A 26,454-nucleotide genomic window follows, 5' to 3' on the forward strand; every position below is an offset into this window, starting at 1 on the left:
AAAAAGATTTTTAAAACAAAACAGATTCTGCTTATAAACTCCATTTGCCTTCCAACTCTTCTACTTAACATTATGATCCTTCTCTAACCCAGGCATTCACACTTGCGAGGCTCTGGTCCCCTTTATTTGTTCACTATCACTTCATAAATTATGGACAAGTACCATTATAGATGCTACATAAATACAACAGCATAAATACTCCAGGTGTGATAAAGACTCCACAAGGTACCAGTCATAATTCACGGCATTTTCCCTCCACTGAAAAAGGATCAAAATATAGACTACGACGACTCTGTCTTCTTGATCTCCTTAGCTGGGTTACCTCCAAGCTTCCACCCAAACATGCAACAGTAACGTACCTCATCCATGCTAAATCCTTCCTTTAAACCTCTCTCAGCTCTCATTTACACTGTGAAGAGTCTTCCAATCTCCCCTGGTACACAGGCAATCTTTATCCTGCCTCGACAACCTGAGCCACGTACTGGCTTTAAACGCTACCTGGTATTCCCAGCCGTCTTTTCATTCTCCACTAGACGGTAAGCTCTCTTACTGTCAAGGAATTGTACTTGAGAGGTTTGGGGTTTTGTTCTACATCTGCAGCTAACAGACTGCGGCAGTGCTCAGTAAGCATTGTCACTGATATTGCTTCTCCCTCTCCCCCCACCCGTTAAATCTCCTCCCTATGCCTTCTCTGCACTACAGGCAGTTTTCCCTTCTCTCTAGTCCTATATTCTTCCATCTATGACATCAGCTTTCTAACTCTTTTGACCTGAGTCATAACACGATATATGTTTTCCATCACAACCAGATCAACAGAAGTTTCACAAAACAATATCTGCCCTTACTACATAAGATATACTCTCTTTCTATTTTATTCTATTTCTTCTTTCTCCCCTTTTTTTCCCCTTCCTTCCTTTCTTTAACGCTAGTAGAAGTCAACTGAATAGATTCCACCACCCATGGTTGAAAAATACTGACCTACAAGTTAAGACACAAGGATGCCCAGATTTTTTTCTAAAACCTAATGTGCATAAACCTGAGGGTATCCATTCTTCCTCCAAGGTAAGCCCTTCTTCCCAGTTCCCTATCAGGCTGACAGTGCCATGATTACTGCATTACTTTGGGTTTACAGCATAAATGTTTTTCTCTCTCAGTCTGCGGCCGTTCTGGACCTATCATTTCCTCTTCTGGCTGATTTGTGATCTCCAGGGTGTCAGCTGTGCGTCCTTTTCATTCTTACCCAAAGTTACCACAAGTGTATCTTTCCAAGATTATCTGCTTTATAAAATATTGATATATCACAGTTGTATTTCTTTAACAAGCAGCTCTGATACACAAAATTTGATTTTTGTAAGACTTTTCAGCTGTGTGTCTATTAGTAAAAGGTATAGTTAAGTATTTTGGTTTGCGGTGAATTTCACATATATTATTTGATTTGATTCTCCTATTCAAATGAGGAAATTACAGTTTGAAGATATCAAGCAACTTTCACAGATTAACTAGACTAGTTGATAACAGAGCCAAATGCTGAACCCAAATCTTTTAAATCTAAGCCCAACTGTTCTCTTTCTTCACATACACATCTTCCTACTCTTAAAACAAAAGACTTTCATTGCACTTCATAGGCCTTCAAAGCAGCTTTAACTGGATCTCCCATTTCCCAGTCTCTAAGTTCTCCACCATCTAGCTGACTTTTTATAATGCAGCAAAAAATCCTTTCACCAACTCACAATTTTGTCCAGCCCCTATAGTGCTTGCCACACGAAACCAAAACTTCCTTTAAGGATTGCAATGATCCTGACCGATTAGGCCCTATTTACTTCTCTGCTAATTCACAACTGGCATCAAATGCAGAGCCTAACACAGCAGATATTCCACTGCTGTAGCTGACTATACGGAGAAGGCAATGGCACCCAACTCCAGTACTCTTGCCTGGAAAATCCCATGGACAGAGGAGCCTGGTAGGCTGCAGTCCATGGGGTCGCTAAGAGTCGGACACGACTGAAGCGACTTAGCAGCAGCAGCAGCAGCAGCTGACTATCCCCTTAAATATTTAAAAAAATGATTTTTCTTACATCCCCAGTAGCACCCCCTCCTTTGTTTAGCATTTAAGATTTTAATAAGACCTGTCCCAGTATCCAGTCTGCTGTCATTGCTCCTCAATACTAAGGATCCTCCAGCTAGAAGCGTCTCCTCCTACAGAGAACTGGCCCTTCCTCTTATTTATCCTGCGTCCCGGAGCTTGAGATCAGCAGCTCTGCCACACCTTTTTCCAGACGTGAAAACCGACTAAGATGATTTTTGGCTTTCTGAATAATTCTCACAGTTATTGCCTGCCTCCTTCTCTCTAGGCACTTATTCACACAGTATCTTTCAGGATTTCCTAGCATCTGAACTAAGTAACTGTTTTTGCCCTAGCCATCTGAAAGGCTCTGCAGGACCAATATAATACACTTAAATGTATTTTGTTTTTCCCCTTGGCTTCCAGCACAAACTCTGCACATCCCATTCACACCTGTTTAATAACCATTTGAAACAAAACCTCCATGGAGGATGAACTTTAAAAACAAATACTGAGTTCCATTCAGTTCAGTCGCTCAGTTATGTCCAACTCTTTGCAGCATGGACTGCAGCATGCCAGGCTTCCCTGTCCATCACCAACTCCCACAGCTTGCTCAAATTCATGGCCATCAAGTCGGTGATGCCATCCAACCATCTCATTTTCTGTTGTCCCCTTCTCCTCCTGCCTTCAATCTTTCCCAGCATCAGGGTCTTTTCCAATGAGTCAGTTCTTTGCATCAGGTGGCCAAAGTATTGGAGCTTCAACTTCAGCATCAGTCCTTCCAATGAATAAGCAGGACTGGTTTCCTTTAGCATTTGGTTTGATCTCCTTGCAGTCCAAGGGACTCTCAAGAGTTTTCTCCAACACCACAGTTCAAAAGCATCAATTCTTCAGAGCTCAGCTTTCAGTACCTATCTTACATATGTGTAAGATATTATCGATTTTACATATGTGAATTCTTTAAGCTCACCAAAACCCACAATGCAGGTGTCACTTTTCCCATTTTACAGAGAGGGGGTGAGCTCAGAAATGCAGCAACTTGTGGAATGTCAGTGACAGTGACTTTGACCTAGACCTGTCAGACTCCAAAGCTCTTAATACTGCCTACTACTCCCCCCTATTTCCATCAGATCCAGAAGCCAAGCAAGTCACCTTTGCTTGGCATGTACTCTGAGGCTGTGCTAAGTCACCTCAGTCGTGTTTGACTCTTTTGACCCCGTGGACTGTAGCCCGCCAGGCTCCTCTGTCCACAGGATTCTCCAGGCAAGAATACCAGAGTGGATTGTTAATTCCTACTCCAGGGCTTCTTCCCGACTCAGGGATCGAACCCTTGTCTTCAGTATCTCCTGCCCTACAGGCACATTCGTTACCACTGAGCCACCCGGGAGGCCTGGCTGATCCTATATGTATTCAAATTATCCTAACCTTAGGAAAGGATGAAATGCAGTCAGAGAAAGTAAGTTACAATCCGAGCTTCACGTGAGTAAATCACTTACTCTTCTAGACTCAGTTTCTGTTTCAAGACCTAACACAATCTGGCCCTAAGAATTGTTTTTTCTCCTCATCTCTAGCCACTTCTCCCCAAGCACCCCACACTGTTCCCCAGATATGACTGTATATATCCACGTCTCTATGCGTTGGTTCTGCTGAATCACCTCTTCTTCCTTCTCCATCCACTGAAGGCAAACTGATGCCCCTTACCCACCTCAAGGGAGCCCCAAGCCGAATTAATTGCTTCCTTCCTTGTGCTCCAATGGTATTTAATTCATGTCTATATTTATAAGTACAGGCTGTCTCCCCCACACTGGATGGTAAGCTCCAGAAGCAGAGACACGCCTTATTCTACTTCATAACTGAAACCCAGCACAATTCCTGAAACTATTTGACCATCACAAGGTTTCGGGAAAGTTCGCTGAATTGAGAAAGTCAGGAATGTCTGTTGTGATTCAACCAAGATTTGTTAAGCAGTCAATCAACCATGGCTTCAACTAAGAGGAGCATCTGTCCTTCTTACTTCACAGAGAGTTTTTTAAAGTTATCTGTTTACCTCTCCAACTACCCAAAGATGGATCTCCCCCTGATAATATCTCATAGCACCCTGCTCCTTTTCTTACTTTTTAATCAGAATATGTAACTATAAAGATGTGTGTGAATTTCTTAGTTAATGTCTATATTTCTCCACACTCTAAGACTAGAAGCTCTATACAGGGATGATGTTGACCACTGCCTTCCTAGCACCCAGCACCCAGTACCTACTTGATTAATATTTACCAAATAAGAGATATGAAGATTAAAAGACATAATGATCAAAACATCTGTGAATTGTATACAGATGATAAATAAGATACACCAGTTAGGATTACATATCCAGTTTATCCCCTTTGATGGCTACAATAAAATCATCAGTCTCTTCTCCAGTATCCTATGCCTTTAGTTGGCAAACCTCTTCCAGCCTCCCCAATAGGGCACTTATGTTTGACTCATCTGAATAATAAGAGCAATTATTTTTATTCCAGTTTGTAATTTATAAAAATATCTGCAGTGAGACATATTTAATCACCTCAGTTCTCACTATAGACAGTCTATAAAATATAGGTCAAATAGCTTTTTCCTTTCAAAAATAACTTTGATTTCGATACATGGTTCTCATCTTCAAAGCACTAAACAAACAACCTTTACAAGGTAAAGGTACACAGTGGAACAATTAGTTTGTATTCTCAGGCGAGCGGGCCCACGCAGGCCAACACAGTTGCTACGGCAAGTCAGATGTTTGCATGGGCTCCTTAGCTACATGGGTTCCTTCCAAGGCTCGGAGGGCGATGCGGCTCTGGTGACCTGCGCTCACAATCAAAAGCAAGAGAGTTCTGAATTGCCTTCAAAATCACAGACTTTTCGGCTCCATGAAACCCAGAATCCTTTTGCTAACAACTTTCAACCTCCTAAGACCCCTTTCTCTCTGAATTATTCATAACCAACAACATGGCAGGCATATTTAAAACAAGATTTTTAAAATTCTAGTTCTAATCATTGAAATACAGCACTTTAACATCCCTTTTTCCAAGTCTATCTAAAAAGAGAGCATGATGTCTGAATAATTTTTTTCTAGGTCCATATACACCCCTCTTTCTCTTTAATAAGCACAGCTCATGTGCATTCTGAAATATTCACAAGTCTCTAACAAAGAGGTATTGCTAATTTTCCTACCTCACAAAAGAGGAAACAAACTTAGAGAACTGAATTGACTCACCCGGGATCAGACAACTAATAAAGGATCCATGTGCCTGGGGTGTCACCCGAGGGCCACCGGCCATGCTTAATCTCTAGGCTCTCCCACTCGCAGGGTTCCTTGACAGCAGAAATTAGGTCATCACAGTGCTTTGTGATTTGCCACAGAGCTGATGATAAAAAGCTGGCACTCAATAAACATATTTGATGAACTATTTAAGAGAATACCTATTGTAACCCAATCCCTACTGGCGTGACACCACTATGAATATTCCTAAATGGTGAGGTAATCTGATCTCTCAGGAATGGTACAGAATGGAAAACAGGGCCAGATGTTGCCAGGGTTTGCAGCTACAAATCAAAACATACTCAGTGAGCACATCCAGTGGAACACAGTTTAGACAAAAGCCTGTCAAGTCCCAGCAGTGAGGCAATCTTTAAACTGAAGTCATATCTACAATCATATCTACATATATCTGGAGAAAAAGAATGCCTAACAGGTTCATTAAAACCTTTAACACACACACACACTCAAGTACACAAGACAGATCAAATGTTTTGTTCTTCTAGCACAGTCCTCTTTGAGTGATTGCTTGGAAGTTAAATTAATTCTGCAGGAAGGAAAAAGTGTGCCTAACTGAAAACAGTGAACTCAGTGGCTGCATGTAGACATGGCCTAACAGCATTTCAAGGGTAGTGTACTGAACGTGCCTGAAAGGCCGCCATTGGCACCCACACCAACATCAAAAGGCAGTGCTCTAATGAGGATCTTCAGCCAAGAGACAGCATTTCAACAGGGTGAGATCAAAGGGCATAATGGCACCACTGGCAACGCCAAATAATTTACATCCCTGTACATTAGCAAATGGTTTTCAGCGTGGCACTAAGATGCAACGACAAAAAGGGTGAGAGTCGACACGCCTCTGGCCCTCAGATGGCCTTCTGCGCTGTGCCACTCCACCGTGGTTAAGTGCATCTGCCTGGATTGCTGATGGGAGGTTCACTACCCGGCCTTCTCGTACGAGAAACTCTGGATCTCACAGAGACCTATTCATCAAGACTCGGAGAGGTCCTTGGCTATTCACTCTTCCTAAGAGGCCGACTCTGGCAATACTGCTCAAAGCCTCACTGAGTATTTTAAGAGATGTACAAAATCCTTCTCTTGAATCGTATTGTTTCTTCCTTTTAATTAAAGGAATCTTAACTTTGCCTTCTTGATTCACACCTCAAACAGCCGTTATCATTATATGGCCTGTTGAGTCACCTTTTCAATGTGGTTTAATTTGTAATTCATATTTAAGATTGGAACAAAGTGCTATGTATAATTTCCTGCCCCTTCTTTTAACATTCCAGAAGTTTCTTAGCCTATATAGTGTTAGGTGAATTGAAGGATTATCTAATAATACCTAAACTGAAGAATTATCAATTATGGAATTTACATTAAAATATTTATATCGACAGCATGAGACGTGCGTGCTCAAAAGCTCAATACTTAAGTAGCACAGGAGAGCCTTTTAAAAATGCCTTTGTCTCCTGCCAGAGCGACTGTTCCCAGAAGACTGACCGGGGCAGGTGCCAACCTCTTCTCTCCTCTCCCTGCTGACTGGTTCTGCTCTCCAGCACTGCAGAACCAAGGGCAGCAGGGAAAGCTCAAACTGTTCATTAGCAACAGGTAGTCAATCACTTATTTTTCACCAAGACAGGAAGGACTGTCTGTAAAACATCTTTGGAGGTCTGTCATCAGCACTGAAATCCCTTTCAGTCTGGGAAGCAGCCCCAGCTCTTTAACTGTGAAGACATAAACGTGGGGAATTCGTCAAACTAATATTAAATAGAGGCTCTGTCACCTTAAAAGACTCACTGCTTGGATCAGAAATTCTGAAGTCCCTATTTCAAGCAGTGTGAAGTTTACAAGATACTGTCTGTAATTTACAAAACTAGGTTCTGCAGCAAACAAAAACATCTGTCATGTCAAAAGATTAGTATTTGAATGACAAATGGTGCTATTTATTTTGAAAGGCAATTAGGACGTTCCCTGTGACAAAAAAAAAAAAAAAACAAAACAGATATAGATCACTTACATTAAATGACATATTACCTATCTGAGGAAGCTAATTAATGATAAATATATTCCAAAGAAAAGTGCTATGCAAAACTCTCAAAATTGGGGTTTTTTTTCTCTCTTATTGCTGCTCTGACTAAGCACCTACAGTCCTTGAAAACAGCACATCCACACCATGAATTTTTTTTGCAAATAATTACTACTTTCATTCTTGAACTATCAAACTCAAGAAACAATCACCATTTAAATCAACAAACCCATAGCTTAATCAATTATAGAGACTTCGATGAACCACCTTATGGAACAAGCATGTGTCCTGCTATTTTCTGAACATTATTTTCAAAAAAAAAAAAGATTCTGGGTAAAGGTATCTGGAAAGAAGTCATCAAGTTTAATCTGTCAGGGGAATACAGGGGAAGCTTCTTGAAAAACTGACTCTAAATAACAGTAAGCGTTAGACTATGGGATTCCCTGGTGGCTCAGGAGTGACGAATCTGCCTGCCAGTGCGAGAGATGAGGGTTCAATTCGTGGGTCAGGAAGATTCCCTGGAGAAGGAAATGGCAGCTCACTCCAGTGGGCTTGCGAAATGCCATGGTCTGCGAAATGCCATGGGCAGAGGAGCCTGGCGAGCTACAGTCCTTCGGGTGGCAAAGAGTGACACAGCTGACAGACTAAGCACAGAGCAGCTCTATTCCATTAAACTTTGTTCATAAACATACATTACTGATCTTAAAATGAAAACCAATAAAAAAAATTTTTAGCTCACCGTAACTGTATTGACAGCAAATTCTGCTGAAACATATCTTAATTCATTTAAAGAATGATATCAATATGTACTATATATATACATGCAAGCTAGCTTTTGGGTAGCAAAGGTGCTCTTTGTTCTTAATCTGGTGCAACTTATTAGAAAACCAGTCCTGATCACTCCCTGACTCTACCAAGTTGGCAGAGAATTGCAAAAATTATCAAATAAATATGACTTAACAACCATTCCAGATCATTCAATCAATTTTCCCACAAAACCCCTAAAACTGACATCATGATAAACTCAAATTTGTAATTCCACAGCCTTTCACTTTATTACTAAGGAGCAGAAGATATACCAAAATGACTGACCGGCAGCGGACACGATTCCTTTGGTATATTAAGATGAACACACCATACATTTAAATTTTCATGTGTTCCCAGTCTTGCAGTAACTTAACTACCATTGTCCCTGGAGATGCTAGAATATTGGAGGCAAAAAAAGAAAACGGCAGTAAAACGTGTGTGTGTGTGTATGTGGGTGGGAGAGAAAGAGGGAGAGAGGGCAAGACTGCGCTGTCATTTTTGTTTCCGTCCTGACCCTCTGACTTGAACTCTACATTGTTTTTTAAAATGGTGAAAACAATACTTTAATGGAAAATTATTTCTCTTTGGAAAACCGCTCAACTTCTTTCTTTTGTTAAGCAACCCTGCATGTGTTTCTCGTTCTTTCTGCCTTTTCCCCATCCTCACGTTACTAGGGCCCCCGAAAGAGGATGCTTTCCTTCCAAACACTGGTCAGAAAGCCACCCATACCTTGGCAGCCAAGAACATCCAATCTGGGATTCCCTGGGCGTGTACCTGCTATAACTCCCTAGGGAATCCCAACACCAAGAGCTACACCCATCACGGGGCTGGAAAGGACAGCTGAGCGATCCCCCAGAGCCCCTCAAAGATCAGGTCTGTATGGTCATGCCCCCACCTAGGGGACAGAAGGCCCCAGAATCACACAAACATACTCGTGCGGTGCGGGGAAATCAATCGCGCGCCGGAGACCTACCGACACGACGTGCGAAGACCTGACAGGGCGCCCCTGGCCAGCCGGCAGTGGGCACAGAACCAGGGGTCAGCAGGGGATGGCCCCCAGTCTGGAGGCTCGCCCCCCGGCCAAAGCCCCGCCCCCGGCGTCGCCCCCGGCCCGAGGCGCGCGGGTCAGCGCACGCGCGTCGGTGCGCCCAGCCTCTGCGCCCTCCCGGACCACACGCTCCGGCCCAGACGGCTCGGCGTGCACGCGCGAACCCGTGTCTGTGTGTGTATGTGTGTGTGTGTGTGTGCGCGCGCGCGCGCGCGCGTGTGTGCCGGAGGAGCGGGAGGGATGGTCCAAGCCTGCGTGCAGGAGGCGCGAGTGGGCGAGCACGGGCGGGTCGGGCCGGGAGACCTCCCTGGGACCACCTCGACTCCATGTTATCTCCTCGGAAACTGCGGGCCGGGCGGGGGGACGGCCGTAGGGCGGGGTTCCTCCCGGCCTGGGTGGGGGCCGGTGAGCGAGACCGTTGGGCTGGCGCACCGGGAGACCGTGCTGGCAGCCCCGGGCCGCCACCCGCGCCGAAATAAAATGCCTCTCGCAGCTTCCCGCCCAGCCAGCCTCGCTCTGATTGGTCGCCGGAGAAGAGACCCGAGTTGGCTGGAGGCGGCGGCCGCGCGCGGCTCTCGTGCCGCCCGGGGAGGGGGTGCGTTGGGTGCTCCCCGCTCTCCAGCACTCTGGTCGGGCGGTCTAGGGCCACTCCAGCGGCGCCTGGCAGCGGCGGTCACAACACACAGACCCCTCCGTCCGGCTCTCCTCGGGAGCTTCTCCCAGCACACGCCCCCCGACCTCCCAGCCCAGAATGTCCGCCCACCCCACCCAGCACTCTGCAGCCCCGTCTCCTTTATTCCCGTCCGTCAGCTCCAAAACGCAAATCTTGGGGTGGGGTGGGGTGGAGTGAAGCAGGGTGGGGTGAGGCGGGGTGGGGTGGAGTGAGCAGCTGGAGGGGAGGGTGGGCACGCACAGAAGAATCTTCCAGGGAATCTAGGATGGAAATACCCCAAATGGGGGAAAAAACAAAAACAAAAAACCACCTCCCTCCCGGCCGCCAAGGTGTTTTGGGCGGCGGCGCGGCCCCCTCCACCCGCGGGAGCATCTCTACTGTCTTCCTCCCAGCTCCCTATTGTTCGCACTTTGCCAGGATCGGGAACCTCGCCCAAAGAAAGGAGACTGAGGCGAGGTGTTTCGAGAAGCTACCTGCCATTCTTCTCTCGCACCGTGCAACACGGGGCTCGCGGTGCGTGTGAAGGCACACGCGCGCACACACACACCAGGCAGCCCCGATCACGCCCTCCTCGCCCTCCGCCCCTCCGCACTTCCTCCTGTCAAAACGCAGCGCTCGACCCTCCCATCCCTCCTTGCTCTGGGCCGAGAGCAGGCTTTGCAACTAACCAGCAATTTGGCAAATGAAAAACTAACGTCATATCGACAGGGAGGTGCAACAACGGCCACACAGCCCTGAGATTCTGCCCATTTCGCCCCATTTTTGCAAACCGTTATTTCTCCGGAGCGGGGAGGGAAGGGGGTAGGGGCAAAGGCGGCGAGTCCCACTTTATTAGACCCGGGGAAATAACGATCGCGGGCGGCTGCCCTGGCCTTATTGTTCACTTTTCGTGGAGCCGGGGCTGAAAACCCCTTCCCCACGGAAGCCGAGCCTGTGCGGCTGCACCACCGAGCTATGGCATCCGCCGCCTGCATTCGGGGATGGAGTGCTGCCCATCGCCGGCGCGACCGCAGCGTCCCCGGGAGCGGACGGTTCGGCTCCCAGCGCCGCGGGCACACAAAGTGGGAAGGGCGGGCGCGCTGGAGGGGCGCCCGGCGCTCGCTGCGCGGGGAGGCTGTCCCGGTCCAGGCAGCCCGGGAGGGCTCGGGGTTCGGCTGGGCTGCAAGGACAACGCGCTCCTTCCTCAGCTCAAGGAAAATGAACACCGTTAGCATTCCACGTAAAACCACCCCCAAATAACAGCGTTCCTCGGGGACGAGGAGGGGGCAGGGGGCACTGAGCAAATCAAATTGAGAATAATAATTTTGAAAATGTACCTGCAGTTCCCAGGAAAAACAAAGTCCAGATGAGATTCTTAGTTTGCAGCATTGTAATCTGCTGGCCGGGAGGGATGTTCTTGCCGCGGTAAATTCTCTGCCCCCCCTTGCAGCGAGTGTGGACGGCGGCAGAGCAACAGACCTAGGGGCAGACAATTGCCAGGCTGAGTACGATTATTTTTGCAGAATTGTTTCCTGCCAGCCGCTGCCGAGATGCGTTCACGCGCTGATCGGAGAATGAGTGACAGTCCCAGCCTCAGCACACTCGCAACTCGGAGATCCTTGCGCTGGCCCGGGTTCGCTTTGATGGAACTGGGGATGGGAGCTGGGGGCGGGGGGCGGGGGTGAGAACCTCACTGTGTCCTTCCACCACGCCGGCCACAAATAGTGCCTCACATCAAGGAGGTAAGAGAGACAGGGGAGGCAGATGCGGCCGCCTGCAAAACGTGGCCTGGAGCCGCGGGAGGAGTCGGGCTCTTTCACACGCAGTCTTCCAGGCAGAGCTGGGATTTCTTCTTTTCACAATTCTCCCAAGCCTCCGCGGTCCTTAGTGCCGTCCAGCCTTCCTTCATCAGGAAGCTTGGGTACTTTAATAACTAGTAGATAATAAAAAGAAAATCTTAGGTTTGCGTAGAGTTTCAAAGTTGTCAAATCCTCCATTTAGATCTTAAGATCCTTGAATTATAAGAATAGCCTAGGACTTCATTTTTAATTTTAAGTGCAGGAAATTAGAAATTTGGAGAGGGATGGGGATCGCTGTTGTGGGGTTTGGTTTGGGTTTTGTTTATTGGTTTGTTCGATACTGGCTGTGAAGTTTGCCTCACAGAGGTAGCAAATCCCAAGGGAAGGAGATGGGAAGCAACTGAAGTTAAGGGGAAAACGCAGATGTTTAGAGAGGCTTTTCAGAAATAACTGAAGGAAAATGTTTTCTTGTTTACAAATGCTGAAATCTGTTATAAACCAAGATTTTTTTAAATGTAGGTTTTATAGTATAGGCACTGTATTAAATAGTATTTTCTTACAAGGGCTACAACCTCATTTCTTAAAGAGTTTAATACACATCATCACTGAGGTACCAACACTAAGAGTTTCAGTGAATCTTCCAGCTGTATTTTAAACAGGAGAGGGTGGAGGAGCAGGGTGGAAATAGGCATGTTTCAGCCCCCAGCAAGGCTTGAGTGTCTAAGGAACAAAAGGTGAGGTAGAATCAGGAGCTGGCAGTGTTCTAGCTGCTGGACTAGCCTGTTAGCCTAGCACAGAGAAACCCTCCCAGTGGAAAGCTGCCTGCCTGTGTTCAAAGCACCAGTAAACCAACATCACCATGCACTCCATTTTTCTTCAAAGGTCAGACTCTCCACTGCTGTATCACTCTTTTAAAACCCGTTCTCTGCTGGTTAACCAGCCAGCCTCCATTACTGGAGAGGCTCCTCCCCCCCTCCCCCATCCCCCACCCCCGTGTATTTGACCAGGCCAGCCACACCAACAGACTGAAATACATGGGCCCCTAAAAAGGGCTTCCTCCCCCAAATCTATCTTTCACAACATTTGCTTTGTAATAATTCCCTCATACCAACTGTAAATAATTTTAAAATACATAGAAGTGGAAAGAACTAAAAATATCCCCCCAATCCCACAGATTCCAGAGATACCCACAGCTTTTCTAAGTCTTCTATAAACGCATATGATTTTTATCATTGACATAGTCTAGTAGAGCTTTGAATGCTGTTCATTTTCCCTAACATCTCATGATAAGCATTTCCCCAAGTTGTTAAAAAGTCTTTTGAAATCTTTTATAGCAATGTAATATTTCTTCATCTCCAAAGTTCTTCAACGGTTTTAGCATGATATTTAGATTGTGTCCAGAGTTGGATAATATAAATAATGCTTTTTGAAGTCTTTTGGTAAATATTTATTGAGCAACCACTGTGCTTAGCCCTGTGCTGGGTCCAATGAATTATATAGTTACTGTTGTTGTTTTAATGGTTGCTGTATTGCAGCCAAGCATCTTTGGCTTCAGACATGAGGTTCGGCTAACATGTAAAATTGTCACATTAAGCCTTGTAAACTTAAGTGGATAAATATATTAGACTTTTTCCTAAGGAAGAGACTTTGATAGCAGGGAAAGATAGGGAGAACAGGCCTGAGGGGGCAAGGCAAACAGTGAAGATTGGGATACCTAAAATATAGTTTTTCTGTTTCCAATTTTACCAAGAGTGAGAGACACACCCTTCTCTGCAAACTTCCTTCCCTAAAGCCCCTATCTGTGGAATTAAAAGATTCCTCACAGTTTTTCCCCAAATGTCCCTATTTTTAGCTTTTCAACACAGGCAGGTGTGGAAATCCTATCTCACTTCAGCATGACTGAATTTCTTTTTTTTCCCCCTCTCTGTCTCTCTCCAGCCCCTCCCTGCCCTGTAAGGCTGTTGCTCTCTGTTGTGATGACTCATTCTAGAATTCTGGCCCACAGTCCTTCCAGTCCACACTCCATGTGCCTCTCCTGCATTCTTTTAACAGGATCCGTCATTTGTGTCCAGTTCGTCAGCTCTCTACTTGTCAGTCCCCACATCTCTGGGTTCTGGGTGACAGCTCGTTCCTGAGCCTCACTTTGAAATGAGACAGAACTGTGTCCCTACTCAGACCTCTTTCCCCATTGGGGGGGGGAGGGTCCCAGGTTGTCAGGTCCACCGTAATGAGTATCTATTGAGTGAATATCCAGGGATTGAAGCAGAGGAAGGAGACACTCAGGACTGTTTCAGAGATGGAGCTTCCCTAGTAAAACAAAGAATGGACTATAAAACCAGCCATAGCAAGAACAACTGGGAGGCCACAGTAGTGCTCTGAAAGGGGTGGGTCCTGATCCAAGGCAGTGACCCTGGAGAAGGAGCCAACAGGGTGCAGATTTGAGAACTATTTCCAAGACAAAAACAGTGGGACTTTGGAAGTCTCTGAAGGTTGGAGTCTAAGGCAGGGGAAGAAATCAGAGTTGCTTTCATGCAATAAATACATATTCATTCATCACTCAAGAAATACTTATTCAGTATCAACTAGGTGCCTAGCACTGTTCTAGACACTGAGGACATAGCAGTGGACAAAAGAGAATCTTTGCCTCATAGGCTTCTGTTCTTATGGGGAAGATAGAAATTAATTGACAAGTAGCATGCAGATGGTGATATGAGCAAATAAGAGGCAATGAAGAAGGGTACAGGGAGAGGGAGTTGGGGGGAGGATTCGCATTCTGTACAGGGGAGCCGAGGGCTTTCCCTGTGGCTCAGCAGTAGAAAATCTGCCTGCAATACAGGATACGCAGGAGTTATGGGTTCCACCGCTGGGTCTGGAAGATCCCCTGGAGTAGGGTGTGGCAATCCACTTCAGTCTTCTTGCCAGGAAAATCTCATGGACAGAGGAGCCTGGTGGGCTACCATCCATAGGGTCACAAAGAGACACAACTGAGCAACTGAGCACACACAGGGGAGCCAAAGAAGACATCTCTAACTCAGGGATATCTGGCAAATATCTCGAGAAAGCAATGATGCCAAAGCTTCCAGTGTGAGCAGTTAAGTAGCTGCTGGTGACATTGACCAGGGGTGGAAGAGGCAGGGCAGACTTGGACAAGGTAATAAGCCAAGGAGCAATGGTGTCAGCTCTGGACATGCACAGTCTGAGATGTTTGAGGTACATCCAAGCGGATATGTGCAGAAGATGGACAGTCAGATGGACAGGAGCCCAGAGTCCATCAATATTTAACCTATGGGCAGAAGGAACTGCCAAAGAAAGAGTGAAAACGCAGTCAGAGAGATAGAGAAATGGAACATTATAATGTCACCAAATGAAAAGGAGAAGAAAGTTTTGAAGTGGTCAAATAAGACTTAAAAGTTCCCTGGGCTTGACTGTTGGAAAGTCATGAATGGTCTCTGAGAAAGCAGCATTCATGGGGAACAGGAGAGATCACTTTCCCAGGAATGGAAGACTGGCCAGGAAGGAGAGCTGGGGATGTGGCCCGCTCTCAGAACTGCTTGAGGATGGAGCACAAGTGTGATAAGGACAAGGAGAGAAAGGCAAGCCTGAGGAAGAAGGAAACTTGAAAGCAGGTTTTCATCTCTTTACTATAAAGATTTAATCATTAGGCTATAAAGTCAATTCAGTTGGCTGCTAACTCCTGTTCACCATTACCACCACCTTCTTGTCTAACTTAGACTGCTTGGAAAAATGAATTTAGTCTAGAGTCAAATGCCCTCACGGATATTTTTCCTCCTTTGCAATTTCTTTCATGTTGGTGCTGAAAAGGAGGACTAAGGCATAATCTCAGGGCCCACACATATCCAAGAAGCTCAATTTCACATTTGACATGAGTGAAATACATTTTGGGAAACACAGTTGCCTACGAGCACAGCTAGAGACAGTGGGCTGGGGCTAGGACAGACTGGGGAGAGAGAGGCAAGCCTAGAGAGGGAGTGTGATCCAGGAAAGGGGACCACAGAGCTCGAGTGACCTCTCTCCTAGCTTCTCGTATTCCTGACCTGGTTGACAGGAGAAATGACGTCTAGGTTCTGCTGGGTGATGAGGCTTAGGTCACTGACATGCTTCCCTCACTGATCAAGGCCACTCAGGCCCCGGTGAAGGACGGGTGCACACTCATCAATCGATCCAGCTGAATGATGATAGTAACCACAAAAACCAAGGATGGGACGGAGGCAAAGAGAAACCATTGCACTGATGACTTGAAAGGCCACATTTCAAGCCTCGCACCATGTATTTATCTAGTTGTTAGCACAGTTTTTTATAGCGGAATCACAATGCAGGAGTGCTGTTGTCATTTTGGATCCTTTATCTTTCTTTCTTTTTCTTCTTTCCTTCCTTTTCTTATTTTGCAGGAAATTTATTAGAGAGTGCTTTCAACACCTGTATGAAAAGGGAAGCAAACAGGTTGGATCGAGGGAGAATTTAAGCCCTGCTACAGGCCCCACAAGGCCTCAGTCAGACCCTGGGAGCTGTGAAACTAGTTGTAATATCCTTGCATGGATTGGTCATTGGATTCAGACTGCCTGGGGAACACAGCCTGATCTTGGGAGAGGCAGCTCTCTGAGGCCAAGGACAACCTCTCAAGGCTGATTGGCTAAGAGCATCCTCCCATGTAGAGAAGCAAGTCCTCCAGCCCTGAAAGTGGCCTCTGGGCAGCTTAGCACAGCATCCTCTACACAATTTTAGCCGTAAATCAAAATAAAATTTGGAGGAAAGTTAAATTTTTTTTTCTTTTTTTATTATGAGAAAATGTATGTAACATAAAATTAACCATTTTGACCACTTTGAGTGTACACTTCTGTAGCATTAAATACATTCACATCATTGTACAACCATCACCATTATCTATCTCCAGAACTTTTCACCTTCTCCAGCTGAAACTCTGTGCTCATTAAACAATAAATCTCCATTCCCATTCTTCTCCCAGTCCCTAGTAACAACCATTCTGCTTTCTGTCTCTATGAACCTGAATAGTGACGCATACAAGAACGATCATACATTTGTCCTTTTGTGCCTTATTTCACTTAGCATAATGTTTTCAAGCTTCGCCTCAGTTGTAGTATGTGTCAACTTTCCCATTGTAAGCATATACCACATTTTGTTTATCCATTCATTCATCGGCGGACACTTGGGTTGCTTCCACCTTTTGATTACTGTGACTATAGCTGCTATGAACATGGGTGTGTAAATATCTGTTCCCGGCTCTGGTTTCACTTCTTCTGGGTATGCACCTTGAAGTGGAATTGCTGGATCACGTGGTTTCATGTTTTGAGGAATTGCCATATTATTTTCCACAGCTGTGGCATTATTTTCCATTCCCACCAGTGATGCACATAGGTTCCAACTTTTCTCTACAACCTTGCTCACACTTCTTTTCTTTCCTCTTTCCTCTTTTCCTTCCTCCTTTTTTCCTCCTCTCTTTCTCTTTCTTTCTTCTTTTCAACAGTCATCCTAATAAGTAGGACGCGGTATGTCATTGTAATTTTCACTTTCCTTTTCCTGAGGTCTGGCTTCCCAGGTGGCTCAGTGGTAAACAATCCACCTGCAAATGCAGGAGATGCAGGAGTCATGGGTTTGATCCCTGGGTCAGGAAGATCCCCTGGAGTGGGAAATGGCAACTTGCTCCAGTATTCTCGCCTGGGAAATTCCTTGTACAGAAGAGTCTGGTGGGCTACAGTCAATGGAGTCATACACAACTGAGCAGCTGAGCACAAAAGGTCTAGAAATTTGAGCATCTTTTGATGTGCTTATTGACCATTCATATATTTTCTTTGGAGAAATATATGGAGAACAGTCAAAGGACTGTTCAAGTCCTTTGTCCATATTTTAATTGGGTTATTAGGTTTTTGCTGTTGTAAGAGTTCTTTATGTATTTTGGATATGACTCTCTTATCAATTATATGATTTATAAATATTTTCTCCTATGGATTAGCTTTGCATTCTGTTGATGGTGTCCTTTGATACATACATTTTTAGTTTCGTTGAAGACCAGCTTGTCCATGTTTCCTTTCGTTGTCTGTGCATTTGGCATCATATTCAAGAAATCATTGCCAAACCTATAAAGTCTTGACATTTTCTCCTATGTTTTCTTCTAGTTTTATAGATTTAAATATTACATTTAGATCCTGTATCCATTTTGAGTTAATTTTTATGCATGGGTAAAGTAAAGGTCCAGTGTTATTCATTTATTTACACATAGATATCTATCTTTTTTAACACTATTTGTTGTAAAGTATTTCCCCACTGAATAGTCTTGGCATCTTGGTCCCAAATCCTTTGGCCACACATGCAAGAATTTATTTCTGGACTCTATTCCATTGGTCTGTTTTCTGTCTTTAGGCCATTACCACACTGTTTTGATTATCATAGCTTCATAGTAAGTTTTCAAATCAGGAATATAAGGCCTCCAACTTTATTCTTCTTTTTCAAGAGTATTTTGGCTATTAGCAATCCTTTGAGAGTCCGTATGAACTTGAGGATAATTTTCTCCCAATAAAAGCTTATTAGGAATTTGGTAGAGATTGGGGGGTGCTATTTTCTAACCTGCCCAAAGTCGTTATCTGGTCTAGTATCTGGAACCATGCTGACATCTTGGGGATGGATATGCGCCGGGGTCCAGCCCCCGCAGGATCCAGGGAAACCTGAAGGAGAAACGGCGTCAGCGATTGCGATTGATTTAGAGAGAGATAGATAAGAATGTTGTAGATAAGAAAATAGAGTAGAGAAAGAGATATTCTTTGGTTTACATAGAAAATCAATAAAACTTCAAGACAAGAAGTTTGCCCTGTTCACGGAGGCCACAGGTGCCCTCCCGGTCTCCCGAGGGAGTTAAGATGCAGAACGTCTTCCTGTTCAGGTCTTAGAAACCCAGGCAGATAAGTGAACGCAGGGAGCCCCCATGCTCCAAGGGATCAGCCTGAAAAAGAGAGGGAGAGGGAGAGAGAGAGAGGAAAAGAAGGAGAGAAGAAAAAACACGGGGTGACCAAGCTTCTGTGAGGCCCAAAAGCTTTATTTTTCAAAAGGTACTTTTATACCTTGCCGTATACATAGAGGGAAATGAAAGATGCAAGGTCATACAGAGTCAGCCCAAACATTCCAGCAGTTTTGCCCTTATCAAAACCAGGATTTTTCTGCATACCTTTCCCACAAATGATGTTGTGTACAGTACCTTCTGGCCTTGGAGGCCTGTGAACATTTTATGACCCTCTTTTGATAAAGGCTGCTCAACCAGAAAACTTATTTTCCCTCAAAGTGTTCTTTTTTTTCTTTATATTTCTAATCTATGTCAGCCTCAGAAAATGCCAGAGTTACGTTTTTCACAGAGCAAAGGTGCAGTGAGTTACAAGAAAGACCCAATTAGCTCAAAAGTCTGATATGGTTAAATTCAAGGCTACACGTGTTTTTCTTGCATTCTCACTATGTTAACTAATGCACTCCCAGGTGCACAGTGGATAAGAGATATGGGAACTTAGCAACAAGCACTGGCCCAATAATGAAACCCTACATCAGCACTAGCACTACTCTAATAACTTTTAACTCTTTCAAAGGCTCTATGTTTTAGGCTTTCTGTGCCTCTCACAGTTGGGAGGCTGTAAATAATCACATGTGTAGCTGTAAGAGTCTGGATATACCTGCCGAGTAAGCTAGAATGCTAACAGAGGGGGTTTGATTTGGAATATTCCTCTCATGTCCAGGAGACTTATTAGCTATAGCCCCAAGTTGATTTTCTCCAGAGAAAGTGGTCAGGGTTAGCCCCCTGTTAATGTCAGAGGAGTTGGGGAAAGTCATGAAACAGTAAAACAGACAGATTCTGGTTTTGGGGCAGATGCTCGAGAAAGCCTAGGGAGCCCCTTGAGTCCTGAAGCCTTGCTTAACAGTTCTCTTCCACATGAGCTTGTCATGGGGGGGATCTCCCATGGTGGCCTCCGGCAGATATGTGTTAGGCATCTCACGCTAGAGATAGGGAACGGAGTCACAGTGACCTACCACAAATCGCCAACTTGGATGATCTATTCTTTTCAATGTAGTTACAGAGAGATGAAACAAGATCAAATGATAAGGATCAGGCCATGAAATTGCACAGCTAGTTTAGAAAAGTGACAGTGTGCCAATGAAGGAAAGATGGGTTCAAATAGTTTCTTGGCTTTGAACTGAACTCAGACCTCAGAGACTCAAACCTGTTTTGTCTTTGGGAAAAAAGCCCTCTGAAACAGGTAATTTAGCAGTCTGGAGAAATGAGCCAGGGTCTCCATGTTAAGATCTTCTAAATCACAAAATCAGTTCAGTTCAGGTCAGTTGCTCAGTTGTGTCCAACTCTTTGCAACCCCATGAATCACAGCACGCCAGTCCTCCCTGACCATCACCAACTCCCAGAGTCCACTCAAACCCACGTCCAGTGAGTCGGTGATGCCATCCAACCATCTCATCCTCTGTTGTCCCCTTCTCCTCCTGCCCTCAATCTTTCCCAGCATCACGGTCTTTTCAAATGAGTCAGCTCTTTGCATCAGGAGGCCAAAATATTGGAGTTTCAGCTTCAACATCAGTCCTTCCAATGAACACCCAGGACTGATCTCCTTTAGGATGGACTGGTTGGATCTCCTTGCAGTCCAAGGGACTCTCAAGAGTCTTCTCCAACACCATAGTTCAAAAGCATCTCTTCTTTGGTGCTCAGCTTTCTTTATAGTCCAACTCTCACATCCATACATGACCACTGGAAAAACCGTAGCCTTGACTAGATGGACCTTTGTTGACAAAGTAATGTCTCTGCTTTTGAATATGCTATCTAGGTTGGTCATAACTTTCCTTCCAAGGAGTAAGTGTCTTTTAATTTCATGGCTGCAGTCACCATCTGCAGAAAGTCCAGAAACAAAGTCAGCCACTGTTTCTACTTTTTCCGCATCTATTTGCCATGAAGTGATGGGACCAGATGCCATGATCTTAGTTTTCTGAATGTTGAGTTTGAGGCCAACTTCTTCACTCTCCTCTTTCACTTTCATCAAGAGGCTCTTTATTTCTTCTTCACTTTCTGCCATAAGGGTGGTGTCATCTGCATATCTGAGGTTATTGATATTTCTCCCAGCAATCTTGATTCCAGCTTGTGCTTCTTCCAGACCAGCCTTTCTCATGATGTACTCTGCATAGAAGTTAAATAAGCAGGGTGACAATATACAGCCTTGACGTACTCCTTTTCCTATTTGGAACCAGTCTGTTGTTCCATGACCAGTTCTAACTGTTGCTTCCTGACCTGCATACAGATTTCTCAAGAGGCAGGTCAGGTGGTCTGGTATTCCCATCTCTTTCAGAATTTTCCACAGTTGATTGTGATCCACACAGTCAAAGGCTTTGGCATAGTCAATAAAGCAGAAATAAAGGTTTTTCTGGAACTCTCTTGCTTTTTTGACGAACCAGCGAATGTTGGCAATTTGATCTCTGGTTCCTCTGCCTTTTCTAAAACCAGCTTGAACATCTGGAAATTCACGGTTCACATATTGCTGAAGCCTGGCTTGGAGAATTTTGAGCATTACTTTACTAGCATGTGAGATGAGTGCAATTGTGTGGTCGTTTGAGCATTCTTTGGCATTGCCTTTCTTTGGGATTAGAATGAAAACAGACCTTTTCCAGTCCTGTGGCCACTGCTGAGTTTTCCAAATTTGCTGGCATATTGAGTGCAGCACTTTCACAGCATCATCTTTCAGGATTTGAAATAGCTCAGCTGGAATTCCATCACCTCCGCTAGCTTTGTTTATAGTTATCTTTCCTAAGGCCCACTTGACTTCACATTCCAGGATGTCTGGCTCTAGGTGAGTGATCACACCATCGTGATTATATGACTGAGCTAATATTAAACACAGGATCACTTCCTCTCTTCTCTACTCAGCAGCAATGAAGTGCAGTGAGGTGAGTCCTCAGGTCCTGGGGCTTGACAGTCCAATTCCAGTTCCTAGCTTCTCCATCTGCGGATTTGGGCAAGATATTTCCCATTTATAAACTTTGTATTTTTCTTGCTCATAAAATGGGATTAGAGAAATATGTATCTTCCAGACACCTTGTGAACATTAAAGTAACATACGTAGAGGGTTAGTGTAGGCCTGACACCCTTTCATTCAGCAGGTAAGTACTGAACCCCTGTCACATGCAAGACACTGTGTTAGTCATGGGGAATAAAGAAAGTCAACAGAATACATGTGTTCACAGGCTTGTAAAGAAGAAAAATTACTAAACAAAGAGACCAAAACAATTGTAAATTGTAACTAGGGTCATAAAAGATATAAATAGGATTGTTTGATTAAAGAATGATAGTAGAGATCTCTTTTAGATCAAGGAAAGCTTCCTTGAGGAGGTGACAGGTAAGTTGCAACCTAAAGAATGAGAAATACCTAAGCATGTTTCCAGGTAGAGGAGGATTAGAGAAATGTGCAAAGACCCTGAGATCAGAAAAATCTGGGTGGTTCTAGAAAGTAAGATAATGTGAGTCCCAGATGGAAGAGCAAGTGGGTAAAGAACAAAGGGTAAGCACCACATGAGCCATCTTGAAGGCTAAAGCAAGGAGTTTGTATTTTACTCAAAGTTCAAAGAAAGCCCCTGGAGGCCTTGCAGCAAAGTGACAGGAGTTGTTTTCTGTGTTTTAATAACCACCCTGCTGTGTGGAGAATGGCTTATAGGAAAACAGGAGCGGGTGTGGGGAGGCTAGTTAGAAACCAGAGACGCAGGGGGAGATGGTGCAGGCTGTGGAGGAGGTGGCAGGAGATCCGAGGAGCAGAGATAAAATGGGTCAAATTTGCTGATGGATGTGAGGAGAGAGAAGATGCCGAACCTGCCAGGAGGATTTGTTTGGAGAGGACGGGAAATCAAGAGTTCCGTTTTGGACAAGTTACATCCAGCTGGGAGACATTCATGTGGAAACGTCACATTGGTCATCAGACATGAGTACAGAAGTCAGAAGTTAGAGAGGTCTTAGCAGAATGTATAAATTTCAGAGTCACCAGCAGTAATGGCACATGGGAAAGGATGAAGCCACTTAGGCAAAAATGAGGAGACAGAAGTGAGGAAGGCCAGCCCCTGATCCTGAGCACAATTTTATGAGTTCAGGTGAAGAAAGCAGCGCAAGTGAGAAGACTGAGCTGAGGGTCCGACACCAGTGTGTGAGGCCGGAGGCCAACCAGGAGAGAGCAGCGTCTCAGGACCCAGGGACGGGAGACTTGTGACAAGGGAGATGCGCCGTGTGATGTGTGCTGCTGAGTGGCCAGATGAGGACGGAGAAGAGTGTCCACCAGATTTGGGGATACGAGGGTCATTAGTGACCTTGGGAAGAATAAATTCACACCTCCTGGGCTGAAAATGAGTGCTTAATAAATGTTAGCTGTAATAACAATAACAGGCTCCCTACTCATTTCTTCTGTGAGCTTCTGTGATAATAGAAAGACATTTGGGGACTGATCAGAGCCCAGAAGTGCAGCATGAATGATTAACTGTTCACACATACAAATTGGTCTTATTTTAAGGTGTAAACTCAGACACCTTTGTCTTTCCTGAATAATTGCCATCGTAGTTGTAGGCAACTAATGCTCCAGGAGATTAGGGGTAAGAGGGAAAAATATATATTCCTTTCTCCTCCAACTATCTTTACTTCGGCACACAACCCTGCCTAGCCCCCTCCCTCCTGCTCCTCTATGTGTTCTGAGGTTGTACTACACCCCTTGGTCGCACACTAAAACACCATCAGGCACTGACCCCAGCACCAGGGAAAGCAGCCTAGTGGGTAGAGCCAACACGAAATTTAGGTCCCTCCTGGCTCGTCTGTATCTTTGAAGCCAGAAAGGGTCTCGTTCATGGAGCCCGTGCCCACTTGTGGCACCTTGTCTCCTAAGCACAAGCACCTTGAGGAGTGAGAGAATAGTTAAAGGAGGAAGCAACATGGCAACCATTCACCATGAAAGGCAGAGGCATTCATCCCATGACCACTATTCCTACCATCACTGCTTCTTTTGCCAGAAGAGCCAAACTCTTCCCCTCTTGACACAGCCATTGCATCACACCTCTTGAGAATCCTTTAGAACCATCCTGAAAAAACACAGTGCCAAAGAGGATCCCATGACTGTCCTACACTGGTGACAAAACCCCAAAGAACTCTGAATTTGAAGTCACTACGAGTCTAAATGCCTCCACCCCCACCCTGCACACACCTTCCAAACACTGGCAGTCATTTCTTTCCTTGTCCTGCCACTCCAGGGGTGCCAAGAGTTTCACAGAACCCGAGAGCTCCAGGGGGTGGGGGTGAGGGCTCCCAGGAGACATAGACTTCATTCTAGTCACTGGCTCTGAAAGAGAAATTCCTTGTTGTATCAGCAAGAACTGTGGATTGAGCAGACTTGTTCCAGGATGGGAGGCTCCCTCCAGCCACCATCTGTCCTTGCATCAGCAAAAGAGCACTCAGGAAGGAAGATTCCACTCAGTGACTCTCTGAGCAGGGGACAAATGTGAGAAACACCAGACCTCTGGTTCAAACTACCTTTCCTTGACTCCCCACCGCCTACTGGATGTGTGTGTGCCGAGTCGCTTCAGTCATGTCTGACTCTTGGTGACTTCATGAATGTAGCCCACCAGGCTCCTCTGTCCATGGAACTTTCCTGGCAAGAATACTGGAGTTGGGTTGCCATGCCCTCCTCCAGGGGATCTACCCCACCCAGGAATTGAACCTGTGTCTCTCATGTCTCCTGTATTGGCAGGTGGGTTCTTTATCACTAGCACCACCTGGGAATCCCCAGCCCCACTGCCCCCCCACAGATATCACTCTAAATGTTTACTGAAAGAATGGGATCAGTAAACAAACCAAGAAATAGTTCATACAACTCAATATCAAAGAGGAAAACCCAGTCAAAAAATGGACAGACGATCTGAGTAGATATTTTTCCAAAGAAGACACGCAGATGGTTAACAAGCCATCAGAATTGCTAGATAGTAGAGAAATGTAAACCGAAACAACAATGGAATAACACCTTACACCTATCAGAATGAATATCATCAAAAAGTCAACAGATAACAAATGTTGGAGAGGATGTGGCAAAAGGGAACCCTCACACCCTGTTGGAGGGGATATAAATTGGTGCAGCCACTATGGAAAACAGTGTGACATTCCTCAAAACACTAAAAATAAGACTACCTTACATGTGCACGAAGTCAATTTGGTCGTGTCCAGTAGCCTGTCATGCTGCTCTGTCCATAGGATTCTCCAGGTAAAAATACTGGAGTAGGCTGCCATGCCTTCCTCCATGGGATCTTCCCAACCCAAAAGTCAAACCCATGTCTCTTACATCTCCTGCATTGGCAGGTGGGTTCTGTACCACTATTGCCACCTGTGAAGCTCAGAACTACCATATGACCCAGCAATTCAACTGCTTGGTATATATCTGGAAAAAAAATGAAACACTACTTTGAAAAGATGCATATACCTCCATGTTCATAGACGTGATATTTACGGTAGCTGAGATAATGAAGCAAACTGCGTCTGTCAACAGATGAGCAGATAAAGAAGTTACAATATATATATGCATATATACATGTATATATACACATATATACATATACATATATATACATATAGACACACACATGGGCTTTCTTGGTGGCTAAGATGGTGAATAATCTGTCTGCAATGCCCGAGATCTTGATTCGATCCCTGGGTTGGGAAGATCTCCTGGAGAAAGGAATGGCAACCCACTGCAGTATTCTTGCCTGAAGAGCTCCATGGAGAGAGGAATCTAGCAGGCTACAGTCTATGGGGTCTCAAAGACTCAGACATGACTGAGTGACTAACAACTAGGTATATATATATAAATAAATGCAATGGAATATTACTCAGCCATAAAAAGAATGAAACAATGTCGTGCGCAGCAACATGGGTGGACTTGGACAATATTGCACTTAGTGAAATAAGTTAGAGAAAGACAAATACCGTATGAAATTACTAAAGGGGGAAACTAGTAGACAACACACGTGAGTATATAGGCAAAACAGAAACAGAATTGCAGATATAGAAAACAAATTAGCTCAGTATGCCAGAAGTGGTCTGGATGAGGAAGAGTCAGTGCGGCCATCGCCACCTTCACTTGGGATGCTGCCAGTTATCCCTTTCAGTCCAGGGTCACATAGACCAGCAACTGGCTGAGCGAGAGCTAAAGTCTCAGGACAATGGCCTCTCCTCATCAGACCTATTTCGTGTCTGAACTTGCTTGGAAAACCTGATGTGAGAAAATAAGCAGGGAAAAAGAATGATCGTGTTGCATAATGGTTGCTAAAGGATCTTTTAGATAAGTCACTCTCTAAGTGCATATAAATATTTCTGTGTTCATTTATTTATTCAAGCACCTCTGGATTCCAGGGCTTATCCTAGACACAAATGAAAGTGAAAGTGTGGGTGGCTCAGTTGTGTCTGACTCTTTGCAACCCCATGCATTATAGCCTGCCAGGCTCCTCTGTCCGTGGGATTCTCCAAGCAGGAATACTGGAGTGGATAACTGTTCCCTTCTCCAAGGGATCTTCCTGATCCTTGGATCAAACCTGGGTCTCCTGCATTGCAGGCAGATTCTTTACCACCTGAGCCCATGGGAAAGCCCCAATTCTGGACACATATCAGGTGGTAAATAAGATACTAGCTCTCTCCTCACAGGTAAAGCAAGAAGAAGAAAGCCTGAAGAGCAATCGTTACTACATACAAT

At 45.0% G+C, this 26,454-nt stretch overlaps 1 protein-coding gene across 16 annotated transcripts in view; it reads right to left on the reverse strand.

The window, feature by feature from the left end:
- Positions 1–11,633, reverse strand: part of NCAM1 (neural cell adhesion molecule 1) — a 365,468-nt gene extending 353,835 nt beyond the window's left edge. For 4 of the 16 annotated variants that reach the window (XM_018059774.1, XM_018059771.1, XM_018059779.1 and 1 more), the window contains exon 1: positions 11,222–11,633. In XM_018059774.1, the coding sequence (XP_017915263.1) occupies positions 11,222–11,273 (52 nt within the window). In that variant the 5' untranslated portion in view covers positions 11,274–11,633. The remainder of the gene's footprint in view (positions 1–11,221) is intronic. The other 12 variants (XM_018059768.1, XM_018059769.1, XM_018059767.1 and 9 more) reach the window with 7 other exon arrangements.

The sequence above is a fragment of the Capra hircus genome, chromosome 15 (genome assembly GCF_001704415.2).
Source record: "Capra hircus breed San Clemente chromosome 15, ASM170441v1, whole genome shotgun sequence".
Taxonomy (NCBI): Eukaryota; Metazoa; Chordata; class Mammalia; order Artiodactyla; family Bovidae; genus Capra; species Capra hircus.